Raw genomic sequence first — 22,835 nt, 5'->3', positions numbered from 1 at the left:
AGAGGTACTCCTTTTCGACGAGATCCCTGCGAGCTTGGAGAGTGAGCTTCTTGAAACTGCCACAAGAAGCGATGTAATGATTAACCCCGCACATGGAGCAGGGGTATGAGACCTTGGGCTGAGTTGATTGAGGCTTCTGAGCTGGCTGAGTGGACACCTTGTGTGTCCTGATTGTTGAGCGACTCATTTTGGGCGATGGAGGTGGGAATCTTCTGGCTGGAGCAGTCGTTGGAGAATGTGGAGCCTTGGTGATCGATCTCTTCTCGATACTTTCCATGGCTCGAGCTCGTCCAGTGAGGAAGTCCTGGAACTTGTCGAAGGTGGGGTAGTCGCTTGAGGACCCGACCTCCACCTCCCAGGCTTCGATGAGTCTGTTACTTAGCCTCTGTGATACGGTGTGGAGTATTATTTGATCCCGGTGCTGAGTAGGCGATCCCATCGCCTGCAGAGCGGCTACTGACTCCGTCACTGTGGTCAGGAGTGCATTCAACTGCTGCGACGTGTGAGCTGTCATGCGTGGAGGATTAAGCAACTGCTCGAGGTGAGCAGAGGTAAGCAGTCTTTTATTCTCGTACCTTTTGACGAGGATATCCCAGGCCGTGCTGAATGACTCGTCGTCGATCTTCAGATTGGAGATAATTCGGGAAGGCTCGTCCTTGAGGCTGGTCCGGAGATAATGCATTCTCTCCAAGTTGGAGAGCTCTGCATTTGAGCTGACCAGTGAATTAAAGAGGTCCCGGAACGATGTCCACTCCGAGTATCTCCCCGTGAAGTTGGGGAGAGAGATACCTGGTAAATACCTCTTACTTTGATTGCCTTGAGTTGTCCCAGCTGCCATGGAGCGTCGAGAGGTCGATGGGCCATCCTTCTGGTCGATGAGTTGGGTGAGTAACCCCCTGGCCTCATGGTAATGAGTGATCGCCGACTTGAAGACGTTGTCTTTGAAATATGGAAGATCCATGGCACCTTCCATCTTGGCACTGGCTGAGACCAACTTCTCGTGAGTAGTCTCGAATTTCGCCCAATAACTCTCCGGCATATCTAATTTAGACTGGAGATTATTGACGGTGATGTTCCCTACATCATCGTCGAGAAGCTCTTCATGAAGGCGCGCCATCCATGCGCCCCGCTCCCGGTTGAGTGAGATGGTGGTCTCCGGTAGCGCCATCTGAGTGTGAGGTGTCGTGAGGCGTCGATCGGTGAGTTACCGCGCGTCGGTAAGGCAGGGTCCTGATGTAGAGTGGCGCGGTGCGCGTTGAGCACCGTTGCGTCGAGGAGCACGCTTCTCGAAGCTTCGAGCGTCGCGTGAGTTGAGTACCCTTGCCGGTACCTTGACCGTGAATTTTACCACGTGTTCGGTACGTGCCACACAAAAACCACCACTATTTCTCACTTCACTTACACGATCCGGCTCGAAGGACCAAAATGTTGGATGAGGGATCTGGTTTGTGCAAGTTGGGTGATTGAGGGGGGCTGGTGGTGGTGAGAGGTGAGGGGTGAGGAATTGAGCCGGATGGGGGCACCAAGAGTCACACGCGTTATGATTTTCGAGTCACTTTTATTACAAAAATATGGTCAAAATCTATTACAAATTAATGATGAGCGGTCACTGATTCTAAATAACAATACTATTGAGATACTCGCGATTTGAGGAATCGAGAGTTGAAACACGTTTGGGTTTCGTTGTAGGTTGACGAGAGCACAATGTGGTACTTGTTGTCGCAACGGAGTCCAAACGGTGAGAGAGAGATTTTCGGAGAGGTCACGGTCGAGAAGGATCTAGATTGATTGACACGTGACCCCTCTGATTGGTTGAAGGGCGTGTTTCCGGGGTCAATCCGTCCGGAAAGTGGCGCCTCGGATAGGCAAAAATGCCAATTGACCCCCTGGCAACAGCGGGTTGTTTTGGCCAGGGGTCGAGCGGTCAAGAGTTCGGGGGGCGCGGGGGACGGGAGGCCAGCGTTTAGCTGGATTTCCAACAGATGGTATCATTGGAATACGTGGCAACAGGACCACTTTTCCTTTAAACTTCCCACTTAAAATGGTTGCTTCAAGAATATTTCCAGTGATCTTTTTGATGACCAAACGCGTACCGTTGCATAATTGAGGTGGATTCAAATTACGTAGTAGAATAATAGGGGAACCAATCTTTAGTCGAAGATTATGTGGTGGTATTCCAGGTATATCTAGTGAATTTAAAAATTCAATTGGAAAATTGACACTTTCATTTTCATCAACAACAGTATCGATTGATTTAAAAGACATCAGATCGCCTGGTAACAACTGTTGTATCTGAAAGTTAATTTCGTCAACGTCAACATTTCTAGCTGCCAAAATCACTCGATGACTGAGCCAGTTGTGATTCAAGTAATTATTCTGTATATTCGGAAAAATACTTTGAATCAATTCATTTTTTTCCTGAAGAACAGTGCAGAAATTGTCTGGCAGTTTAATGCATTGCATATTTGGTTGAACTTCTATTTTGCCGTTCCCAATATCTCGTAATTGTTCGGAAAATATTTGTGCTGATGGATCATTTTGCAATCGCACGCGCATGTTTATCGTCAATCGAAGTGTTTCAACACTTCGCCATAAGAATGATTGTTTCAAAGATGCATTAATCTCATCCGCGAAAGTAGAGCGAGGTATAACCGGTAAGGTCTGTCGGAAATCACCCGATAAAAGTAAGATAGCACCACCGAAAAGTTTATTATTGCCGTTCAAATCTTGCATAGTTCTATGCAATGCTTCGAGTGAATATTTGTGAGCCATTGTGCACTCATCCCAAATTATTATTGAACTCTTTCGCAATACTGCAGCTATTCCACTATTCTTTTTTATGCTACATATTGCATTTGGTCTATGATGAATGTCCAATGGCAGCTTAAATGTTGAATGTGCCGTTCGCCCACCATCTAGCAAAGTAGCCGCAATGCCTGACGATGCAACTGCCAATGCGATTTTCTGTTGCGACCGTATTTTGGCAAGAATCAACGATATTAAAAATATCTTACCGGTTCCTCCTGGTGCGTCCAAGAAAAAAAAACCACCTTGTTCAGCAGCAACAGCCAGCATAATCCGATCATAAATATTTTTTTGTTCCGGTGTCAGTAATGGCTCACTGTTCACAATAATTGTTGCTAAATTTCCACGGTCATATTGTTTTTCTCGTTGTAAATCAACGTTGACTAAGTCGGTAGCTGGGCGATTAGGTGGTGGCATACCATAATGATTAAGTGGTAAATTTGAAATTACCACACATAAATCCTCGATCAACACTAACGCTTCATTATACATCTCTGGCGTATAATCTCTATTTTGGCATTGATCTGTCTGTCTATTTCGGTGCAATATGTCTTCTGTCATCCAATTTTTATATTTTTCCCACAAAGTTTGTGCTTGTGATGGATAACATGTCGTCAAAATAATTGCAAACAGCTGACGAATGTTATTGGATGTTGATGTCAACACAGCATCAGCAAGCGTTAAGTCCCAATGGTTATCGTCTTCTAGCAATTGCAGTTCACGACATGCATCTTGAAATGTATTGAATACTCGACCATTAACTGTTCGCAGAAATTTAAAAGACGTTGGTCCGGGAACATTCACCAATAACAAACGTAAATGGAAGCACTCACGTTGCTTTGGATGTACCGTGTAAAGTCGCCCCAATGTCTTAGCTTTGAATATGCCTGTAATGGAAGGCTGTGGTTTTCCTTGTTTTCGTGGCTCCCATTTTTTCCTAGATTTGTTCCATGTAAAATAACGTGGAACATCAGCATATATCAATGTCTTTGCGAATTGGCCAAAAATATCAGATTTTTGACACAATGTAAAAAATTCGGTTAGAGTCATTTTTGGAGCCTCAAGCGCTCTTTGAAAGACATTTTCTTCAGTGAAGTATACACGTTGACCATTTTCAAGATGTATTGCTAGATGCTGGACAGAAGGATCTCTTTCGTGTATGGGAAAGCTAAGAATATGCCAAATAGCTTCGCTACTGCTAATGTATCTGCCCATTTGGTATCGTGCTATTTCGTCATTGTTATTGATATTTTGTACTCCAAATATGGCCATATCACTGCCTTTGTTTACATATTTACAAATGTAGTTAATTTATTTTACCGGACTGCAAAGCTCAACATTGATATGTGCTGCATAAGTTTTTGAAAGTAATGGTGAGTATGGTACCACCCACTGATTATCAAGTTCTACTTGATTTGGATAATTCTGTAGTTGCATTGTGAATGTGTGGCCACCATTCTCACTATTTCTGCGGCGATACATTGGATAACCGTCAATATTCGTAATGGTGTCATTCGTATACGGCTTTGGGAATTTTTTCTTACATTTTCCATTTTCCATGCATGATGAGGTCATGTTGAAAGCACCGCACGGCCCATGGATCATGTGTTTGGTAACAATATCAAATAATTCCTGATCAATTAATGGGTCTGGAATTTCGGCTGAAATTATTTGATCAATTTCTTCTGGACGGATTTTATCTTGAAACCAAATTAAAATGTGAGCATGAGGCAATCCTCGCTTTTGCCATTCAACCGTATACAGCCAACAACGTGTGATACCAAAAACTGAATATTTAACAATAACATCAATTAAGGATTTCAATTTTTGTTTGAACACACGTGCAGTTATATCATGACGATGAATTGCTTGTTGTCCTGGTAATAGTAAAGTTTGTATCTCTTGCCAATTCGGATTACACGTGAATGTAATAAACAAATCCGGTCGGCCGTAATGACGTACGTAAGTCATGGCATCTTGTATGTATTTCTGCATATTCAGTGGACCGCCGATGTAGCTTGAAGGTAAAATGAAAGACTTACCGATGTCATTGGGATTCAAATTTCCGTCGATGTTTCCAGCAACAGCATCTCGTAAGTGAATATATTCTTCCGATCGTAATTTAGCCTGGTTGTATCGAATGAATCGCAGGCGTTCGCTTTGAACCTTAGCAAACATATCAACAATGTATTGATGAAATGGCTGACGAAATCGTAGGATATAGTTGTCCTGATTTAGTCTAACCGTTATTCGGTGTACGTAGTAGTTCATTGAACTAACTTTTTTATTTCCATAAGCACCTAAAACAATAGAAAATAAAATGCAATAAAAAATTGAAGTTCGTATATACAGTAAGAAAATAAATGGTTAATTGTCAAATTTACCTGTATTTGGATCAGACTGGTTGATTTTAAGGTGGTATTCATCCTGTCCTTGCCAAAATATTAATGGATATTGCAGTGCGTCATATGAATGGTGTAGATCCGAAACGGTACTGACAGTGTTGTCTCGCCGTGTAATTTTTATAGCTCTTTTGTCAACTGGATCGCCGACCATAATAATGGCAACATCATTAACAGTTGGAGCGTTGAATCTACCAGCATGTTCACCTAATGGTACTTTGTCGGCTTTGATGACGATTTGATAGTTGTCATTTTGCAGTCGTGGCGAAACTCTTTTAATCAATCGAGTTAGTTCATTCTGATCTTCTAAAAAGGTTTCCAGCAATATCACAATTGCTCTTTCCTCTGCTTGTTCAATGAAATCATACTGGCACCGAGTCGTCACGCGCTCTTCACAATTGCCCATAAAATGAATTTGAAGAAATTTCGGATTATTATCAGGCATGGGCATCAATGATCCGATTTGATGGTACACCTGGCCTTGTATTTTGAATGTAGTTTCAAAATTACGTCGATCAGACGCGAAATCGCAGATTTTAGTTGCGCCAAATGACGTCATTTGGAAGCAAGAATTAAATTTGCGTATCTTACGCAAAAATAATTTTGAATCATCTGAATCGCCAGCAAGAAGGGATAATAAAGGTTCCGGAGGAGTGGGAAGAGGTGATAGGACAACTTTTCCTGATGCGCAGCACATGCCGGGTGTTTCATTCCGAAATTTCAATGCCTGACAATATTGACATACTTTATCCATTCCACCGATAGCAATTTTGGAATGTGCAGAGTAGTTAATATCTGGCGCATATTCAAAAGCAAGACGAACAAATGATGTACGTATTAATGAGCGGCTAATCCGCTGCCTATGTCGTTCGTGTACTCGTGCTATAGCTATGTTTCGTTCTCGTGCCGCTCTTGGTCTCGTAATATTCTGTCGCAAACGTTCGTCACGCTGTTCTTGAGGTTCTTGTGCACGACTCTCTGCCGCCCTGATTTTTTGAGCTGAATTTCTTGTGGCGATTTGTTCTGCCGATTCATGTGCTCTTGCAACACGTTTGCGTTGTGCCTCTCTGCTCCTCACGGTGTTTAGATTACATTTTTTCGGTGGCATATTACTGAAATAATAATGTTAACGTTTCATTATGAGAAAAAAAAATAGAAAAACATGCTATTAAAGTACAATGAAATGAGAAGTGCAAAATAGTAGTTAATAAGGGTTAAATAAAAATGATGAAAAAAAAATTGTACAATTCTAGAAAACGTGTGGGGAGCTTTGTAGCATTTTCTCATGGATACATCAATTGACTTTTATAAATATGTGATAATACTTACATGTATATATTGTAATTGAAGAGTTTTGAGCTTTACTATTATCTTCACTATAATATAAATTTAATTTACACTTCAGTTTAAGTAACACGTGGCCGGTTAAGCTAACACCAAACATTTTACAGTAAAAACAATTGAATTTCACGGTATTTCGTTTTCGTTCCGTTCGTACAAAATATATTTAACTTATATTTTAGCCTGAACAACACGTGGTGGTTATGTTATTGAATTGTAGGTTATAGTACACGTTTGTAGATTCCACATATCGGCGCCATCTATTGATTACTTACTCAACCCAATCAATAGATATCGCCATCTGTTAAAATCATTTGGAGTTGACAGATTAGAATGTGTGTGAATGTCAAATAAAAGACAACAAATTTACAATAAAATAATATTGCGACAATAAATTAAGGTGTAAGCCATTCTACCATGTAAGTTGAATCAAACTGCACACGGTGTGCAAATTTCATTAAAATCGGTGAAGTGGTTCGCGGACAAACAACGTGACAGGTTTGTAGGTTTTTAGCAATATTGAGTCCCAACCTCGGGTAAAGAAGAATTCCACGTGTTGGATATTATATATATTTATTCGAAGTACAATCGTATGCGTATCTAAATGTAAATCAGTCGATCTCACTAAATGCTATGCGTGTCATGCATGCAGGAATCACGGTAACTAATAATAATAATAATAATTCATCTCCTTCCGGTGAACCGCGCTCAGCTCATGCCCTACGCATGCGCTCCGCTTGCGGCTGCGCATCAGGGCTAGTCCCCTGCCCCGGCGCCATGGTCTGCCTGTCAGGCGGTGGGACAGGGGCGGTCTGCGCAGGCGCTCCGGAGCTCCTGGAGGTCGGAGTCGCCACAGGTTTCACGTAGCAGCGCCATCTATTGACTACTTACTCAACCCAGTCAATAGATATCGCCATCTCTTAAAATTAGTTGGAGTTAACAGATTAGAATGTGTGAATGTCAAATATTAGACGAATAATTTAAAATAAAATAATATTGTGACTATAAATTAAGGTATACGCTATTCTACTATGTAAGTTGAATCAAACTGCACACGGTGTGCAAATTTCATTGAAATCGGTTGAATAGTTTAAGAGTCCATCGCGGACAAACATAGTGACACGTAATTTGAATATACGACGTCCCGGACGTCCGACGGCGGCGGGGGGGGGGTCCGACGTCGGGACGTCTTGTGACATATATATAGATCACTTGATAAAGATGAAATTTCAACCTTGCTATTAGCAAGTTTGAAATTTCAAAAAAAAAAGAAAAATAATTTATGAAGTCGCTACGACTTGATCAACTCTCTAAGAGTAGCTGTAGACATTAGAAAAGTAACATAAAATTAAAAGGAAACAAAAATAAATAAAAATACTTTTTCGATAAGTTGTAAACTGCGTCTCCAACTTTAACAAGGGAGGTGTTCCATACCCACGTTTCCTACTTAATGGCACTCTTCCGTGCAAATCCCTCATTTTTCCCTTTCTCCTAAGTTCAGCCCTCAAAGGACATCCCTTCCTTAATTTTGGCCATACAAAGATCTTGGGCCTTTCCCGTTCCAGTTCCCCCAACCCGACGACTTACTTGGCTAAGATTTTAGTAAAATGCAGTTTTTAGAAAAAGAAGACAGAACAGTTTCATCCCTCGAACTGAATTAGTCAACTAGAGCTGAAGTTTGTACAAGCAGACTCAAAATAAAGATTTTTCAAAGAGAATTTCTTTTACTTTTAGGAATTCAACACAATGAATGGATCTTTATATGATTGGTATTTCCTTTATTCTAGTGTTTCCACTCGAGTGTGGAAAACATTTTTATGAGAAATAATTCTAGGATGTTTTGGAGGTGATGTATGGGCTCGGTTTTCTGAATGAATAGAGAGGTGCATGCGTGGGACCATTGTTGATGAGGGAGTCATCAGGTCCAGGGTGTTGTATCCCTTTATGGTATTAGTTCGTTCGTTTAAGGAACCGATGCAGAGCGGTCGTCTCTTTGCAGCGTATAAAATAAGAGATATAAAATAGAATTCACATTTTTGATTATTGAATCTTTATCTCATTTCCAATAAAACTAAACTACATTTTTCCTTCTTAATAATAAGCTAAAGTCTAATATACTTTTTTCCTTCTCACCTCTGACGTATCTGTAGACGAGACGAGGGGGACGGGCGAGTCACCGACTGAGCGCTTCCCCAGGTGGTGGATAGGGGAAAGGCCGGAGAATGGGTGGTACCACGGGGAAGGAGTCAGGGTGGTGTGTAGCAGCACCTGAATCAAGGATCCTGGGGCCCACTTCGGAGCCCGGCTAGCGATAGCTATAAGGACGACCTACGGGAGTAAAGACCCGTCAGGAAGACCCAAGACATCGCCGCGGACCCGACTCCACAAGCCAAGGTGGAAATTATCGTGCCGAGGGGTGAATGTCACTGGGGAACAGTCTCTCCAACGGTACCCTTGGGGAACCAGGCATCACTCCATTGTATTTGTGCCTTACCCCCGTATCTCCCGTAAGATGTTGCATCAGTTTCCGGATTATTCGTCGTGCTGAACCCGAACATGATGCTAGGATTCATAGGAGCCAAGAAAAACGCAAAAAACGAAAAAATCGATTTCAAAATATTCCCGGACCCCTAGAAAAGTCGGAAATCGTGTCATGAATCCAATGGCGCCGGCCAAATTGCCCTGGCCATTATATTTCTAAAGATATGGACGCAAAGCGGAGTGATGCCAAACCCGGCCCTTTTTGCTCTAGGAGCCATAGGAGCCGCGAAAAACGCGAAAAACGAAAAGGTCGATTTCAGAAAATTTCCGGTCCCTTAAAAAAGTCGGAAATCGTCTCACGAATCCAATGGCGCCGGCCAAATGGTCTTAGCAATTATATTTCCAAAGATATGGAAGAAGAAGGGTGGGATCCCACATCCGGGCCCTTTTTGCTCTCGGAGCCAGAGGAGCCGAGAAAAACGCATGAAACGAAAAAATCGATTTTAGAAAATTCCCGGACTCCTAGAAAAATAGGAAATCGTCTCACGAATCCAATGGCGCCGGCCAAATTGCCCTAGCCATTATATTTCCAAAGATATGGACGAACAACGGTGTGATCCGAAATCAGGGTCCTTTTCTCTCTAGGAGCCCTAGGAGCCGAGAAAAACTCGAAAAACGAAAAAATCGATGTCAGAATATTCCCGAAACCCTAGAAAAATCGGAAATCGTCTCACGCATCCAATGGCGCCGGCCAAATTGCCCTAGCTATGATATTACCAAAGATATGGACGACCAACGGTGTAATCCCAAATCCGGGTCCTTTTGCCTGTAGGGGCCATGGGAGCCGAGAAAAACTCGAAAAACAACAAAATCGATTTCAGAATACTCCCGGACCCCTAGAAAAATAGGGAATCGTCTCACGAATTCAATGGCGCCGGCCAAATTGCCGTAGCTATGATACTACCAAAGATATGGACGCACAACGGTGTGATCCGAAATCAGGGTCCTCTTCGCTCTAGGAGCCCTAGGAGTCGAGAAAATCGCGAAATACGAAAAAATCGATTTCAGAATCTTCCCGGACCCCTAGAAAAGTCGGAAATCGTGTCATGAATCCAATGGCGCCGGCCAAATTGCCCTGGCCATTATATTTCTAAAGATATGGACGCAAAGCGGAGTGATGCCAAACCCGGCCCTTTTTGCTCTAGGAGCCATAGGAGCCGCGAAAAACGCGAAAAACAAAAAGGTCGATTTCAGAAAATTTCCGGTCCCTTAAAAAAGTCGGAAATCGTCTCACGAATCCAATGGCGCCGGCCAAATGGTCTTAGCAATTATATTTCCAAAGATATGGAAGAAGAAGGGTGGGATCCCACATCCGGGCCCTTTTTGCTCTCGGAGCCAGAGGAGCCGAGAAAAACGCATAAAACGAAAAAATCGATTTTAGAAAATTCCCGGACTCCTAGAAAAATAGGAAATCGTCTCACGAATCCAATGGCGCCGGCCAAATTGCCCTAGCCATTATATTTCCAAAGATATGGACGAACAACGGTGTGATCCGAAATCAGGGTCCTTTTCTCTCTAGGAGCCCTAGGAGCCGAGAAAAACTCGAAAAACGAAAAAATCGATGTCAGAATATTCCCGGAACCCTAGAAAAATCGGAAATCGTCTCACGCATCCAATGGCGCCGGCCAAATTGCCCTAGCTATGATATTACCAAAGATATGGACGACCAACGGTGTAATCCCAAATCCGGGTCCTTCTGCCTGTAGGGGCCATGGGAGCCGAGAAAAACTCGAAAAACAACAAAATCGATTTCAGAATACTCCCGGACCCCTAGAAAAATAGGGAATCGTCTCACGAATTCAATGGCGCCGGCCAAATTGCCGTAGCTATGATACTACCAAAGATATGGACGCACAACGGTGTGATCCGAAATCAGGGTCCTCTTCGCTCTAGGAGCCCTAGGAGTCGAGAAAATCGCGAAATACGAAAAAATCGATTTCAGAATCTTCCCGGACCCCTAGAAAAATCGAAAATCGTCTCACGCATCCAATGGCGCCGGCCAAATTGCCCTAGCTATGATATTTCCAAAGATATGGACGAAAAACTGTGTGATCCTAAATCCGGGTCCTTTGGCCTCTAGGAAACATAGAAGCCGAGAAAAATGGAAAAACGCACTTTGGAATATTCCCGGACCCCTACAAAAATCGGAAATCGTCACACGAATCCAATGGCGCCGGCCAAATTGCCCTAGCTATGATTGTACGGTAATAGACTCGTCTTTACCGACACATAGGGGCATTTTAACTGCTGCCACTTACGGCGGCAGCACTTACCGTGGGCCCGTCGTCGCACCTGTGGATATGTCGCTGTCGCCGATTGCGAGGCGGGACCCAAAAGACGCTTGCGACGGAAAAGCTTTTTTTTGAAAGCCCAACCGTCAGTTAGAAAGTCTCTGTGAAAGTGTACACTGTGTGATCATATCGATCAGGATTTATATCCACTTTGTTAACAACCGATCTGTCTCGCAAAGACAATAAATTTGATTGAACAAGTGATCCCGAATGCCATTTCAGATAAATCACGAATTATTTAAACTATTCAACATCCACAAATTAAACAACGCAATCTCGAGATCAGTGGTCCGTAGCCTCTTGGTTAGCCACATAAACACTTCACGAACGGCGAAAGTTAATTGTGTATCCTAAACAATCAACATTAACAACTGATCAAGACATAATCAAATTTCAAAATCATTCAAAATAGCCTGAGAATTAATTCCGAAATAGAGACTAGTGTGCGTGTGTGTGTGTGTGTGCGTGTTAACGCATAAACTGTCGTATTTGTTGCGTCATTCGCAGTTATCTTTATAAACTATTCAATAAACTTGGGTTCTTTATGCCGAAAGGCTTTTTCCCAACTAAAATATTGTGTTCTGATTTTATTCATTAATATTCCTTAAAATTTATTGCAACCACCATACCACGCAGGGTATGATGGTATTTGTTGTAAGAAAGTTCTGGATCGGAGGGGATCGGTGTGAGTTGATTTGAGCGGTCCAAAAAAAAATAAATTAGATAAAGTTACACGGCACGTCACTAATTTATTCACGATTACAATTTATCAGTATTGATAAGTCAGCAATTATTAAATTAACAATGAGCGGTACTTATAACTTTACTCTAATTGGTTGAGCGGTCAAATATTTTAATTAATATCCGAGAAACGGTTAGACACGTATTGATCTAATGAATCCCGGAAGAAAGTGAACGAGCGAGGCTGCCCGATCGCTCAACCGGTCGATTTCGGGGGGCCTCGTGGTCGGTGGTGGGGCATCCCCCTTATGCAGGATAGCTAAGAGCGGTCCAGAAAGTGGCGCCCCATCACCCAAAAAATGCGAAGTAGGCCCATAGCAATAATTGGGTTGTTGTGATTTTGCCTGACGGTGAGCAGGCGTTAGTATTAGTGATGGAATCCTGTCGGCTTCCAGGAATTCCAACAGTATTCATCGATTAAACATGGTGCCTCCTGTGAGGTTTAATTGTTACCTGAATTAAAAACTGCGAGTAACGTGAGAAATTCATGTGGTAGTGAATAAGAAGGACATTTTTTTGAAAAAACGCTCAGCCGAAGCTCAAGAGCATTGTGACGTGCATCCGGATTGACAGCAGCCAACACTTCCAGTGGAAAAATCACCAGCGCGCTCAAGGGGACATCGCTGGCTACCGATCATCTAAAAGATAAGTGATCATCTATACATCATCTATCGTTATCTATTTGCTACCTTTCTCACAATCAAACATGTATTCTACGAATCAGCGGATTCGACGTAAATTTAACTGTTCCTCTCACTCATTTAAATAATATTCAACAAGAAAATCGAGAATTTAATTTAATTAAATAACTTATGAATTATTCAACATGGAGCATGCCCCAGAAGACGAAAAACATTTCACTCATTTGCGGGTAAAATTAAATCTCCTCATTAACCAAACCGAAAAATTAGAAAATTATCTCGACGGTTTGAATGTTCACGCGATAAATGCGAAAGTACGTCTGGATCGTTTAACCTCGTACTATGAAAATGCCGGGAAATACAATGATAAATTATGCGCGAATTATCCCGACGATCCTCTGGTAAACGAGTTCGAGCGAATCAAATCGCGCTATTGTGAAGTGGCCAGTGCGATTGAAAAATTAAGACAGAGCGCGCCTCTTCTAAGCTCTACGGCTAACTCCGGTAACATCACCATTACCGAGCGGCAGGAGCTACCGAGACTCCCCAAAATTCGCATCCCAGTCTTCGATGGAAAACGCGAAAATTGGGCTAACTATAAAAATAAATTCATCGCATTGGTTCACTCGCGATCCGATATTAGCGACGCGATCAAGTGCAGTCAACTCTTTGACTCACTTACCGACAAAGCCCTCGCCAAGGTCAGCCAATTCGATCCTAGCGAAAAGGATTATCCGAAGGCATGGCAAACCCTTTTAGATTTCTACGATCACAAGCGTATGGCGGCCGTAGAACATCTACACGCCATTCTTGACCTTCCTCAGGTCCAGAAAATGTCGGCTGACGAGCTATCAGCTTTGATAGGTCAAGCTCGTCAGCATCTTCACATTTTGGAAGGCCTCGATGTGCAAGTAAACGATGATCTGGTCGTATGCATCATCGAGCGTTGTCTTCCCCCTGTCCTCCGAAGTCGATGGCAAGACACACTCGAGATGGACACCCGCCCCAAATTGAATGACCTCTTCAAGTTCATTCAGAATGCCATTTTCAAGCAACAAGCTTTTGGACATTCGGCTGCATTTAGCCGAAATCACATCAATAAAAAACGGGTAGGAGAGAACCTCTCTCAACCATCTCATAAGGTTCCCAAACGATCCCATACTTTCGTTACTTCAGCAACAGCTGAAACCCCTGCAGCATTTTCTAAGTGTCCCAGCTGCACTGAGTCCCATCGTCTTTATAAATGCCCAACCTTCAACGGACTCAGTACTCAAGATCGTTGGAACCTCATTCGAAAGGTCAAGGCTTGTCAGAACTGTTTGTGGATTCATCAGTTCCCTTGCAAAAGTAACCAGCGGTGTAACAGGTGTAATCGGAATCACCACACGCTGTTACACAATGAGAGAGGTTCTCAACAACAAAAAACTCCGGAACCATCTTCGTCAAACATTGGACATCAATGACTAACGGTCCAATCGTATGCATCGGTCGCGTTCCCGTCAGATTCCCAGTTAATGACCACCGCGATGGTCAAACTCATCGATAATCGTGGAAAAATCGTGTTAGCCCGTGCACTTTTAGATTCGTGTTCGACCGTGAATTTAATCACCCAACGTTTTGCGCAATCCCTTCGGTTAAACACCATTAGCTGTTCAGTTAACATCGGCGCGGTGGATGGCTTGTGCACCATTGCAGAAAGATACGGTCAATTAGAAATACGGTCGAATCACAATGATTTTACGCAACGGTTGAATTTTCTGATAGTACCTCAAATCGCAGAGAGGAATCCCCGCGAAATGTTTCCCCGACAACTATTCGATATCCCCAAAAATCTTAAGCTAGCCGACCCTCAGTTTCATCTGCCCAAAGCGGTCGATCTGTTAATCGCGTCGAATACAATGTTGTCAGTGCTCTCGGGAGGGCAAATTAAACTCCGTCATAAAGACTCTAGCATCATGATTCAAAAAACCCGATTGGGATGGATCTTCGCCGGAGGATCCGAAATCGTAACGTCGTCCACTAACTCGCCGTGCAATGTCGTAAAACGAGACTTCGATCTTAAAAGACTTCGATCATGACCCAGTTCGATCTCGCGATGAGATTTCGTGCGAGCAACATTATTTGACGCACACCAAACCGGATGTCACTGGTCGCTACATAGTTCGTCTCCCATTCAGAGATTCCAAATTCAGTCTGGGAGAATCTCGCATACAGGCCCTCAAACGGTTTCAGGCGCTAGGGCGAAAACTCTCAGCTAAGGTTTCACTGAGACTGGAATACACCAGAGTGATGGAGGAGTACATTTCTCTCGGTCATATGACTCTGTGTGACGAGATCAAAGGGGGATGTTATCTTCCTCACCATGCTGTCATCAAGGAGTCGAGTGAGACCACCAAAGTTCAAGTCGTGTTCGACGCCTCCGCGAAGACTTCTACGGGCATTTCCCTCAACGACACTCTTCTTGTCGGGCCCACGATCCAAAATACCATCTTTGAGCAAGTCCTTCGATTTCGCGTTCATCGGTATGTCATTACGGCTGACATTGAGAAAATGTACCGTCAGATTCTCGTCCATCCGGAAGATCGTCAATTTCAGAAGGTTTTATGGACCCATCACGGCCAACTTCGAACATTTCAGCTAAATACTGTCACTTTCGGGACAGCCTCGGCCCCCTTTCTCGCGGTTCGTACCATGCAACAGCTTGCTCGGGACGAAGCAGAGCATTTCCCACGCGCTAGCAAACTCTTACTTCGCGATTTTTACGTCGATGATTTTATCTCCGGTGCAGATTCTCTCGACGAACTCCTAACCATCCGGGATGAGATGATAGCATTGTTAGCTCGCGGCGGTTTCAAAATTCGTCAATGGGCATCCAACCACAGCGCGGTGCTCAATTCCATAGATAAAAAATTCTTCTACCTGGATTGTCTGTGCAGAACTGACCCAATTAAAAAAACTCTAGGTATCATCTGGGACGCCGAAAGCGACGGCCTTCGATACACCATTGCCCAAGTGAACCCGAATGTTTCCGCAACCAAACGGAAACTCCTCTCTAAGCTATCCAAAATTTTCGACCCATTGGGTTTATTAGGTCCCATAACTCTTCTCGCGAAGACCCTCATCCAGGATTATTGGAAAGCAAAAATCACATGGGATGAGTCGCTTCCTCAAGATATCCATTCCAAATGGATATCATTAGCATCTCAGCTTCCACGCTTACAAGACGTGGTCTCGCGTCAGATTCTGATTCCGAACGCTGTAAGCATCGAACTTCATGGATTTTGTGATGCGTCCATCAACGGCTACGGAGCCTGTCTGTATATTAAGTCTCAGAACTCTCAGGGCACTGTCGCGATTAGATTGATCTGCAGTAAATCTCGAGTAGCCCCTCTGAAGGGAGTCACAATTCCGCGTTTAGAACTTTGCGCAGCCTCCGTTCTCAAAAGGCTATATGTCGAGACTAGGGCTCAAATAGAATTTTCGATCAATCCGGTATACTTATGGTCGGATTCCACCATCGTGCTGTGTTGGTTAAAGAAGGCCCCTCATCTTCTGCGTACCTTTGAAGAGAACCGCGTCGCAGATATTCAAACTTTAGGAGATGAGGTTATCTGGAAGCACATCCGATCCGAGGATAATCCCGCTGATACCCTATCCAGAGGACAGATGCCTTTAGAATTTCTAAAAAATACACTCTGGACTACCGGGCCCGAATGGCTAGTCCATAATCCAACACAATGGCCAAATTCAATTATACCTTCAAACCTTCAAGTTCCGGCATTAAAGAAAGGCATTTGCCTCCTGGCTGAGGCATCTCCAGAAGTGATATACGCGCGATTTTCCAATTTTGAACGGCTTACACGGGTTATTGCGCGTATCCTCCGATGGAAAAAATCGGAAATTCCGCGTTCGAGCTCCCTTTAAATTGACGAGCTCCAAGAAGCCGAATATCGTATCTTAGCTATGGTCCAGCGCGAACGATTTTCCAACGAGCTACGAAAGCTAGCCGCGACCCACGATTCCAGCGAATCAGTCCGACCGCGTCGAACAGGGACTCCTTTTGACCAATTACATCCCTTCATTGACGACAAGGGAATTCTACGGGTAGGTGGACGCCTCACCCAGTCGGAAATTCCGTTTAATCGGAAACACCCCACTTTACTACCAAGTAAACATCTCGTCACTGATATGCTCATTCGCCGAGTTCATCAGTCAAACTACCACGCCGGGATTCAGACTACCCTGTATGTCCTTCCATCCAAATATTGGATTCTCAATGGCAAGGATCAAATCAGGAAAATTGTTCATTCCTGCCTTGAATGTATCCGCCAGAGACCAAAATTTGCCCATGCTCAGATGGCAGATCCCCCAAAATTTCGTGTTAACGAAGCCCCAGCATTCGCGAAAACAGGCGTCGACTTCTTCGGGCCAATTCTCATCAAAGAGAAGAAGGACCGCAATCGATCTTTTTTGAAGGCATACGGATGCGTTTTTATATGTATGGTGTCGAAGGCAGTTCATATCGAACTCGCCATCGACCTTTCGACAGAAGGCTTTCCTGCGGCCTTCCGTAGGTTCGTTAGTAGAAGAGGAGTTCCGGAACACATGTACTCCGATAACGGCACCAACTTCGTCGGGGGGAACCGAGAACTCGACGAATTATACAATCTGATCTCGAGTCCGGATTTCGAAGGCACTGTGGGCGCGTACGCGACATCTAAACGCATCCGTTGGCATTTCAATCCACCATTATCTCTCCATTTCGGCGGGATTTGGGAAGCAGCCGTAAAGAGTTTCAAACATCATTTGAAACCCGTTTTAAAAGACCATAAATTAACCTATGAGCAATTAAATACTCTGTTAATAGAAATTGAATCAATTTAGAATTCCCGACCGTTGTGTGCTCTTTCGGCTGACCCCAATGATCCCATAGCTATAACCCCAGCACATTTACTTATTGGTCGTCCATTCAATCAATTACCCGAAAGATCTTTTTCCTCAGTTGCAGTTAATCGCTTGTCCATTTATAATTTCATCACCAAGGCCAAACAGGACTTTTGGAATAAATGGCACAATGAGTATCTGCACGAACTGCAAACTCGTCACAAGTGGCAGGATTCCACAGCTGAGCTCAAGGTGGGGTCAGTAGTGCTTTTGATGGACGATCTCCTCACTTGTGCTCGATGGCCGCTGGGAGTCATCACTGAGGTGTTTCCTGGCAGTGATGGAACCGCTCGGGTGGCAACCATCAGAACCACAAATGGAACATTCAAGCGCAACATCACCAGATTGTGCATGTTGCCAATGACTTAGTTTTTAAGTTGTATCGATTATTTGTATGCGTCACGAGGCAGTTAGATGAAGACTGACCCGCGACCGAACTTATACAGCCCTTGTCAAACGTTTTTTCACTGCTTCGCAACTGTTCAGTGAACATTCGTTTCGCAGCTTCCGCCGGGAGTATGTACGGATGTACGTATGTATGTATGTAAGGGCATTTTAACTGCTGCCACTTACGGTGGCAGCACTTACGGTGGGCCCGTCGTCGCACCGGTGGACATGTCGCTGTCGCCGATTGCGAGGCGGGACCCAAAAGACGCTTGCGACGGAAAAGCTTTTTTTTTTGAAAGCCCAACCGTCAGTTAGAAAGTCTCTGTGAAAGTGTACACTGTGTGATCATATCGATCAGGATTTATATCCACTTTGTTAACAACCGATCTGTCTCGCATAGACAATAAACTTGATTGAACAAGTGATCCCGAATGCCATTTCGGATAAATCACGAATTATTTAAACTATTCAACATCCACAAATTAAACAACGCGATCTCGAGATCAGTCGTCCGTAGCCTCTTGGTTAGCCAATAAACACTTCACGAACGGTGAAAGATAATTGTGTATCCTAAACAATCAATATTAACAACTGATCAAGACATAAGCAAATATCAAAATCATTCAAAATAACCGCGAATTAATTCCGAAATAGAGACTAGTGTGTGTGTGTGTGTGCGTGTTGACGCATAAACTGTCGGATTTGTTGCGTCATTCGCAGTTACCTTTATAAACTATTTCATAAACTTGGGTTTTTCATGCCGAAAGGCTTTTTCCCAACCAAAAATATTGTGTTCTGATTTTATTCATAAATATTTCTTAAAATTTATTGCAACCACCATACCACCAAGGGTATGATGGTATTCATCGATTAAACAAGACGATTTCCGATTTTTCTCGGGGTCCGGGAATTTTCTACAATCGATTATTTCGTTGTTCGGGTTTTTCTCGGCTCCTATGGCTCCAAGCACAAAAAGGGCCCGGATGTGAGATGCCATCATCATTCTTCCATATCTTTGGAAAGATAATGGCTAAGGCAATTTGGTCCGCGCCATTGGATTCGTGAGACGATTTCCGATTTTTCTAGGGGTCCGGGAATTTTCTAAAGTCGATTTTTTTAGTTTTTCGCGTTTTTCTCGGCTCCTGGGCCTCCTAGAGCAAAACGGGCCCGGATTTGGGATCACACCGTTTTTCGCCCCTATCTTTGGAAATATCATAGCTAGGACAATTTGGCTGGCGCCATTGGATTCGTGAGACGATTTCCGATTTTTCTAGGGGTCCGGGAATTTTCCAAAGTCGATTTTTTTAGGTTTTCGCGTTTTGCTTGGCTCCTGGGCCTCCTAGAGCAAAACGGGTCCGGATTTGGGATCACACCGTTTTTCGCCCATATCTTTGGAAATATCATAGCTAGGACAATTTGGCTGGCGCCATTGGATTCGTGAGACGATTTCCGATTTTTCTAGGGGTCCGGGAATTTTCCAAAGTCGATTTTTTTAGTTTTTCGCGTTTTTCTCGGCTCCTGGGCCTCCTACAGCAAAACGGGCCCGGATACCGTTTTTCGTCCATATCTTTGGAAATATCATAGCTAGGACAATTTGGCTGGCGCCATTGGATTCGTGAGACGATTTCCGATTTTTCTAGGGGTCCGGGAATTTTCTAAAGTCGATTTTTTTAGTTTTTCGCGTTTTTCTGGGCTCCTGGGCCTCCTAGAGCAAAACGGGCCCGGATACCGTTTTTCGCCCCTATCTTTGGAAATATCATAGCTAGGACAATTTGGCTGGCGCCATTGGATTCGTGACACGATTTCCGATTTTTCTAGGGGTCCGGGAATTTTCCAAAGTCGATTTTTTTAGGTTTTCGCGTTTTGCTCGGCTCCTGGGCCTCCTAGAGCAAAACGGGCCCGGATACAGTTTTTCGTCCATATCTTGGGAAATATCATAGCTAGGACAATTTGGCTGGCGCCATTGGATTCGTGAGACGATTTCCGATTTTTCTAGGGGTCCGGGAATTTTCCAAAGTCGATTTTTTTAGTTTTTCGCGTTTTTCTCGGCTCCTGGGCCTCCTACAGCAAAACGGGCCCGGATACCGTTTTTCGCCCATATCTTTGGAAATATCATAGCTAGGACAATTTGGCTGGCGCCATTGGATTCGTGAGACGATTTCCGATTCTTCTAGGGGTCCGGGAATTTTCCAAAGTCGATTTTTTTAGTTTTTCGCGTTTTTCTCGGCTCCTGGGTCTCTTAGAGCAAAACGGGCCCGGATTTGGGCCCAGATACCGTTTTTCGCCCATATCTTTGGAAATATCACAGCTAGGACAATTTGGCTGGCGCCATTGGATTCGTGAGACGATTTCCGATTTTTCTAGGGGTCCGGGAATTTTCCAAAGTCGATTTTTTTAGGTTTTCGCGTTTTGCTCGGCTCCTGGGCCTCCTAGAGCAAAACGGGCCCGGATTTGTGATCACACCGTTTTTCGCCCCTATCTTTGGAAATATCATAGCTAGGACAATTTGGCTGGCGCCATTCGATTCGTGAGACGATTTCCGATTTTTCTAGCGGTCCGGGAATTTTCCAAAGTCGATTTTTTTAGTTTTTCGCGTTTTTCTCGGCTCCTGGGCCTCCTACAGCAAAACGGGCCCGGATACCGTTTTTCGCCCATATCTTTGGAAATATCATAGCTAGGACAATTTGGCTGGTGCCATTGGATTCGTGAGACGATTTCCGATTTTTCTAGGGGTCCGGGAATTTTCCAAAGTCGATTTTTTTAGTTTTTCGCGTTTTTCTCGGCTCCTGGGCCTCCTAGAGCAAAACGGGCCCGGATACCGTTTTTCGCCCCTACCTTTGGAAATATCATAGCTAGGACAATTTGGCTGGCGCCATTGGATTCGTGACACGATTTCCGATTTTTCTAGGGGTCCGGGAATTTTCCAAAGTCGATTTTTTTAGGTTTTCGCGTTTTTCTCGGCTCCTGGGATTCCTAGAGCAAAACGGGTCCGGATTTGGGATCACACCGTTTTTCGCCCATATCTTTGGAAATATCATAGCTAGGACAATTTGGCTGGCGCCATTGGTTTCGTGAGACGATTTCCGATTTTTCTAGGGGTCCGGGAAGTTTCCAAAGTCGATTTTTTTAGGTTTTCGCGTTTTGCTCGGCTCCTGGGCCTCCTAGAGCAAAACGGGTCCGGATTTGGGATCACACCGTTTTTCGCCCATATCTTTGGAAATATCATAGCTAGGACAATTTGGCTGGCGCCATTGGATTCGTGAGACGATTTCCGATTTTTCTAGGGGTCCGGGAATTTTCTAAAGTCGGTTTTTTTAGTGTTTCGCGTTTTTCTCGGCTCCTGGGCCTCCTAGAGCAAAACGGGCCCGGATACCGTTTTTCGCCCCTATCTTTGGAAATATCATAGCTAGGACAATTTGGCTGGCGCCATTCGATTCGTGAGACGATTTCCGATTTTTCTAGCGGTCCGGGAATTTTCCAAAGTCGATTTTTTTAGTTTTTCGCGTTTTTCTCGGCTCCTGGGCCTCCTACAGCAAAACGGGCCCGGATACCGTTTTTCGCCCCTACCTTTGGAAATATCATAGCTAGGACAATTTGGCTGGCGCCATTGGATTCGTGACACGATTTCCGATTTTTCTAGCGGTCCGGGAATTTTCTAAAGTCGATTTTTTTAGTTTTTCGCGTTTTTCTCGGCTCCTGGGCCTCCTAGAGCAAAACGGGCCCGGATTTGGGATCACACCGTTTTTCGCCCCTATCTTTGGAAATATCATAGCTAGGACAATTTGGCTGGCGCCATTGGATTCGTGAGACGATTTCCGATTTTTCTAGGGGTCCGGGAATTTTCTAAAGTCGATTTTTTTTAGTTTTTCGCGTTTTTCTCGGCTCCTGGGCCTCCTAGAGCAAAACGGGTCCGGATTTGGGATCACACCGTTTTTCGCCCATATCTTTGGAAATATCATAGCGAGGACAATTTGGCTGGCGCCATTGGATTCGTGAGACGATTTCCGATTTTTCTAGGGGTCCGGGAATTTTCTAAAGTCGATTTTTTAGATTTTCGCGTTTTTCTCGGCTCCTGGGCCTCCTACAGCAAAACGGGCCCGGATACCGTTTTTCGCCCATATCTTTGGAAATATCATAGCTAGGACAATTTGGCTGGTGCCATTGGATTCGTGAGACGATTTCCGATTTTTCTAGGGGTGCGGGAATTTTCTAAAGTCGATTTTTTTAGTTATTCGCGTTTTTCTCGGCTCCTGGGCCTCCTACAGCAAAACGGGCCCGGATACCGTTTTTCGCCCATATCTTTGGAAATATCATAGCTAGGACAATTTGGCTGGCGCCATTGGATTCGTGAGACGATTTCCGATTTTTCTAGGGGTCCGGGAATTTTATAAAGTCGATTTTTTTAGTTTTTCGCGTTTTTCTGGGCTCCTGGGCCTCCTAGAGCAAAACGGGCCCGGATTTGGGATCACACCGTTTTTCGCCCCTATCTTTGGAAATATCATAGCTAGGACAATTTGGCTGGCGCCATTGGATTCGTGAGACGATTTCCGATTTTTCTAGCGGTCCGGGAATTTTCCAAAGTCGATTTTTTTAGGTTTTCGCGTTTTGCTCGGCTCCTGGGCCTCCTAGAGCAAAACGGGTCCGGATTTGGGATCACACCGTTTTTCGCCCATATCTTGGGAAATATCATAGCTAGGACAATTTGGCTGGCGCCATTGGATTCGTGAGACGGTTTCCGATTT

At 44.1% G+C, this 22,835-nt stretch overlaps 4 protein-coding genes across 4 annotated transcripts; 2 read left to right on the top strand and 2 right to left on the bottom strand.

Moving 5' to 3' along the window:
- Nucleotides 1-1,833: 1,833 nt before the first annotated feature.
- LOC135172982 (uncharacterized) lies at nucleotides 1,834-4,077 on the bottom strand. Its single transcript, XM_064139556.1, has one exon. The coding sequence runs from the start codon at nucleotides 4,075-4,077 to the stop codon at nucleotides 1,834-1,836; it is 2,244 nt and encodes a 747-aa protein (XP_063995626.1).
- A 39-nt stretch (nucleotides 4,078-4,116) lies between these two features.
- On the bottom strand, nucleotides 4,117-4,983 carry LOC135172981 (uncharacterized). The gene is made up of 2 exons (XM_064139554.1): nucleotides 4,647-4,983; nucleotides 4,117-4,592 (listed from the first exon to the last, which is right to left on the bottom strand). The coding sequence occupies exons 1-2, from the start codon at nucleotides 4,981-4,983 to the stop codon at nucleotides 4,117-4,119; spliced, it is 813 nt and encodes a 270-aa protein (XP_063995624.1).
- A 9,305-nt stretch (nucleotides 4,984-14,288) lies between these two features.
- On the top strand, nucleotides 14,289-16,686 carry LOC135172980 (uncharacterized). Its single transcript, XM_064139553.1, has 2 exons — nucleotides 14,289-14,793; nucleotides 14,846-16,686. Exons 1-2 carry the CDS (start codon nucleotides 14,289-14,291, stop codon nucleotides 16,684-16,686), a joined length of 2,346 nt encoding a protein of 781 aa, XP_063995623.1.
- A 39-nt stretch (nucleotides 16,687-16,725) lies between these two features.
- LOC135172979 (uncharacterized) lies at nucleotides 16,726-18,075 on the top strand. The gene is made up of 2 exons (XM_064139552.1): nucleotides 16,726-17,547; nucleotides 17,647-18,075. The coding sequence occupies exons 1-2, from the start codon at nucleotides 16,726-16,728 to the stop codon at nucleotides 18,073-18,075; spliced, it is 1,251 nt and encodes a 416-aa protein (XP_063995622.1).
- The last annotated feature ends 4,760 nt before the right edge of the window (nucleotides 18,076-22,835 follow it).

Source organism: Diachasmimorpha longicaudata, chromosome 2, assembly GCF_034640455.1.
Source record: "Diachasmimorpha longicaudata isolate KC_UGA_2023 chromosome 2, iyDiaLong2, whole genome shotgun sequence".
Classification (NCBI taxonomy): Eukaryota; Metazoa; Arthropoda; class Insecta; order Hymenoptera; family Braconidae; genus Diachasmimorpha; species Diachasmimorpha longicaudata.
This window is presented reverse-complemented; position numbering and strand designations above follow the sequence as displayed.